The sequence below is a fragment of the Sinocyclocheilus grahami genome, unplaced genomic scaffold (genome assembly GCF_001515645.1).
Source record: "Sinocyclocheilus grahami isolate Dianchi unplaced genomic scaffold, SAMN03320097.WGS_v1.1 scaffold491.1, whole genome shotgun sequence".
NCBI lineage: Eukaryota > Metazoa > Chordata > Actinopteri > Cypriniformes > Cyprinidae > Sinocyclocheilus > Sinocyclocheilus grahami.
The window spans coordinates 825,450-830,206 of NW_015505670.1; the positions used below are offsets into that span (position 1 = coordinate 825,450).

The 4,757-nt window shown below is 37.5% G+C and overlaps 1 protein-coding gene across 3 annotated transcripts in view; it reads right to left on the reverse strand.

Moving 5' to 3' along the window:
• Positions 1-4,757, reverse strand: part of LOC107554142 (small G protein signaling modulator 3) — a 30,150-nt gene that overhangs the window by 9,705 nt on the left and 15,688 nt on the right. The window contains exons 2-8 of one of the 3 annotated variants that reach the window (XM_016236562.1): positions 2,911-2,999; positions 2,717-2,805; positions 2,509-2,572; positions 1,459-1,670; positions 1,039-1,146; positions 386-529; positions 89-284 (exon numbers count right to left, since the gene is read on the reverse strand). In XM_016236562.1, the coding sequence (XP_016092048.1) occupies positions 89-284; positions 386-529; positions 1,039-1,146; positions 1,459-1,670; positions 2,509-2,572; positions 2,717-2,805; positions 2,911-2,917 (820 nt within the window). In that variant the 5' untranslated portion in view covers positions 2,918-2,999. The remainder of the gene's footprint in view (positions 1-88; positions 285-385; positions 530-1,038; positions 1,147-1,458; positions 1,671-2,508; positions 2,573-2,716; positions 2,806-2,910; positions 3,000-4,757) is intronic. The other 2 variants (XM_016236563.1, XM_016236561.1) reach the window with 2 other exon arrangements.

Genomic DNA, 4,757 nt, shown 5'->3' on the forward strand with positions numbered 1-4,757 from the left:
ACATATTTTGGAAGAATAACTCTTTGGATCAAAACAGATTTAAAAAAGTATCCTGCGGTAAATATTTTTGAGGCTGTTCGTGTCTCACCAATGTCATGCTCCTGTAGCAGCTGGTCTAGACTCGGCAGATACTGCACTATGAGCTGTCTGAGCACACGCTGGTCAGTCTGAACTCCCAACAGCGTGGAGGAAAAGTATGAGGGAGGCAGCAGGTCCTCTATCAGAGCACACATCATCCACAGAGCATCCTCCTCCTCCAGAAACAGCAGCAGACAGGACACCACCTGTATCAAAGACAAACACACACACCTCAGAGTTTGACACCCGATGACCCAAATGTTGGACAACAGAGATACAAAGAGTCTGTGAGAAGGTTGCTTCCCACCATGCCTGTGCCCTGACAGTAGCCGATGTCTGGATACAGCCACGCCAGCCCTCTCAGGACCCGCCTGAGTTTGGGCACCCCCACACTCGACATGGTGCTGAAGCACGCATTAGTGGGCATGGTCCGTAAAAGATCCTTTTCTATCTGCAGCACAGACAGAGAGACAACCATAATAAAATCAATACTGGAAGATGGCTATGTAAAGTCTGAGGGTGAGTCTGTATGCGTGAATTAATTAGAGCTTTCAATTGAAAAGAACATCTTCTAATGAAACAATCAAACAAATCAAAAATAAAATGCATATCAATGTTATCTGCAAAAATTCCCAAATTAAGATAATTCAAAAATGTTATTGAAGCAGATGTCAAATTTAAAATAGTTCGGTTTTAAATGCATATCTTGAGATCCCTTTTTATGTGTTTATTTATTTAAAGATACTGTAATAGCCATTATAATTTATTACATTATAAATTAAGTTAAGATTTGGTGTTCAAGAAACATTTCTTATTGCTATCAATGTTAAAAGCAGTTGTGCTGCCTACTATTTTTGTGAAAACCATGATAATTTTTTTTAGGATTCTCAGAAAACTCCATAGACTTCATTTCAAATAAATCTCTTACTACATCAGATCCGTGGCAGAGATGACATGTACCTGTTTGGCTGCTGTGGTGTCATCATTAGAGCTGTTTTTGACGATTTCCTTGTAGGAAATTTCTGATGTTCTCTTTTTCTGCAGGGCCCCTGACAAACGCATCCACAACTAAGGGAATACATGAAAGAGACAATGAGGAACAAGACAGATAAACACACAAGATCCAGCAAAGATTGAAACGCACCGCTGTTCTCATGGGAATATCTGAAAATAGCAATACTGCATAAACAAGATATTACCAAGACATCATGTCCTATTTCAGTGACACTAAGAGTCCCTCAAGCATTAACATGGTTGCCATGGGAACATTAGCTGCCTGATGGTGTGTAACAATACAAGGACAGCCTGAAATATGTTGTGAGGTAAAAACACAAACAAATGCACATTTAGAGGGTTGATAAACAGGTTCTCAGTGCTGACCTGTGGTCTCATGCTGTGTGGTACGCCCCCCAGCACCAGGGTCCTAAGGCGGTCAGAGCGAGCCAGTGTGGGGGAGATCTTGTCCCACGTCAGGTCTCCTACAGTGTGATTGTGCGTGAACTCCAGATGGGCTTGCCAGCGAAGCCTTTGCTGAGGGTCCTCTCTCTGAGGGGCTCCCTCACCGCGCTGCCATTTTTTTGTCTCAACCCCATCTGAAACAGGAAAAACCCTGTCTTAACTCTTGTCAGATATGGGGAAAGATTAGATGGGTCCTGCTTTTAACAGGGCTTGACATCAAGCTTTCCAGGGGGATCTCCCTCTTTTTAAACCTGATCACTTGCTTTTCCAAAAGTCAACTGTGACAAAAATTTCTACAACAAAGCTTTGACATAATAAATTATTGGCAATAATGAAACACACTAGTGATATTAAATACATACTAAATACTCTACCATTTGAAAGTCTGGGATCAGTAAGATTTTTCTCACCAAGGTTGCATTTATTTGAACAAAAATACAGTAAAAACAGTAATATTGTGAAATAACATTACTACTTAAAATAACTCTTTTCTATATATATATTGTATAGAGCAGTCATTACTCCAGTCTTCAGTGTCACATTGAAATAATTCTAATATGCTGATTTTGTGTTGAAGGAACATTTCTTATTATTATCTGCTGAAATCACTTGTGGAAACCATGATACATTTTTTCCAGGCTTCTTTGATTATTAGAAAGTTCAAAAGAACAGCATTTATTTGAAACAGCAATCTTTTGTAACATTATAAATGTCTTCACTGTCGCTTTGGATCAATTTCATGCATCTTTGCGGAGTATTAATTTCTTAAAAAAAACAAACAGTGTTTGTATATTAAAAACTGCCTGAGATGATGCAGAATAATAGATTATGCAAAGTTCAGCCTAGTGCATAAATTCATTGCAGTTTAAAGACAGATTTAGTTGTTGTTGTTTTTATCTGTGGGTGTCCTAGATACATGTTAGGGTTGTGACCTGTTCAACTTTTAATGAGTGTTGATGTTCCCACACTAACCTTCACTATCGATCCGGAACCCAAATTCATCATACTGCAGTTCTGCTCCCATACTGGGGTCTTTCTGCAACAGTCAAAACAACGTCTCTGAGAGATGAACCACTTCCCATGAAGATGTTACAATAGCATAATAACATTTATCGGGCACTTAGAGGATTATAAAACAAGACCTCTAAGAAAAAAAAGAAAAAATATATGAGTAAACTACCTGACAGTACTTGGCCAGGATGTCTTGGGGCCACATGCTGGGTGTGAGGGCCGAAAAAGGGCCCCCTGGGGCTGGAGTGTAATTACCTGCTAAAGAGATCAGAAGACCTTATGAGGGGATTAACTGTGTTTGGCAATACACAAATACAACTACGCTTCCATTTTTATTTTTGTGTATTCATTCAGTAAGCTTACTTGACATGGTCCTGGAGTTTGAAGAGTGCTTCTTTAGCGTCTAAAGAGAGGAGTCCGACTATAGCAGGTCAGGTGAAGGTTCACAGGCCCTAGATAAGGAGACCAAACCAAAAACATTCCCCTAAGACAATATAAATCCAAATAGAGAGCGTAATTACTCAAGTGATCAATGCAATTCACAGCCTCTGAAAATAATCACCTCAAAATAGACGTTTAAAGGAGTGAACGAGGCGGAATATCATATAACATCACTTTAGTGGAATAAAAAAAAAAAAGATGACTGCTATGAGGAAGTGAAGTGTCTGAAAGCTTTTTAAAGCGGAACTTGAGCTGTAGGTATCTTAATACTATCCTCCTTCATGCTCCAGTTCTCCAATTCGTAGACGCACATGGCGGCAAGCTAAATCTTCAGCAGCACAGCATGTTCAGATGAATTAATAATGCCAGTGGGCCCCTTACACGACTTCTCTCTTCATGACACTGACATCAGCTGTATTTACATCTCAGCATAAGGGACCTTTGTTTCTCCACTAAACTCATGACAAACCCATTAGGGTCGATTGGCCGATGTGTTGGAAGCAGAGCATGTGCGCTATGTTTTCTACTGTATGGACGTGCGCTCCACTCAGTAGGGATGGGCGTATTGATCCGAAGTATCGATATATCGATACTGACGCGAGTATCGAAAGTATCGATACTCAAACAAAAAATATCGATACTAAGGTGCATTTATTTACCAGTGGTTTTGTTTATTTAACTAAAATAATAATAATAATGCGTACAATATGCATTGAATTGGACGAATAACCTTTGCTAGCGAGTAATTGTGTAGGATATAACTATTTTCCTGTTCATCTGAACACACGCAAATGTTGCAAGACAGAATCAATCAATCACAGAGAGCATTCACTCACTGCTGACAGTGCATTCAAACAGGGCTGCGTTTCCCAAAAGTATCATAAGAAAGCATTAAAGCTTTTGGGAATGGCAGACTGGCAGAACAATGCTTACCAGAGGACAGAAATAAAAACATAAATGTTTGAGTTATTTCACAATAAACAAATTGAAATTGTAGCCTACATAGTTTGTGCAAATTACAATTATTTCAATTGAACGTTGAAAGATAATATTGATAATGTTCTATTCTGTAATGTTAATAGAAATCATACACAGAATAAAAAGGTTGCATTTTATGCATGCAACAACCATTCACTGGCAGTCCCTAATGGCAGTACAAAATATTGCACTAAATCAAAAGTTCAAATGTTACAAATAAGTTAGAATATTAATGTTGTAATACTGGTAGCACTAATATAAAAATGTGATGATATATGTTACAAAAAAGTAACAATTTTGAAATACGTTGATGGTTGTATTTTTTTGTATTTGATCTCAGTATTCCTATCAATGTTGTATAAGGGGTTTTTATGCAAAATAGTAACCCTAGAATGTGATCAAACAGTTTAAAATAGCTGGGCTAAGATATATAACAATTTTTAAGACCGCAGAATATGTTAATTCAGTATTGTGACTGACCATAAAATAAATTTTTTTACACACTTTTCCAAAAAAAAAAAATATATATATTATTGATTATTTCAAAGGGTTACTAATGACACATCATTTGGATATTTTCATGTCTGGGAAAAATTTGGGATTAAACGGGTTAAAATGCGTTTTAAACAAAGTTAAGTGGTTTTCATTATCCATTTTACTCTTAGTAATTTAATAATTTAATACATTTCATAATTTAAAAGTTTAGTGCAGAAGTATCGAATCGGTATCGATATCGACGATACTGCCTTGAAAAATATCGGTATCGTATCGAAAACAAAATAAGGGGTATC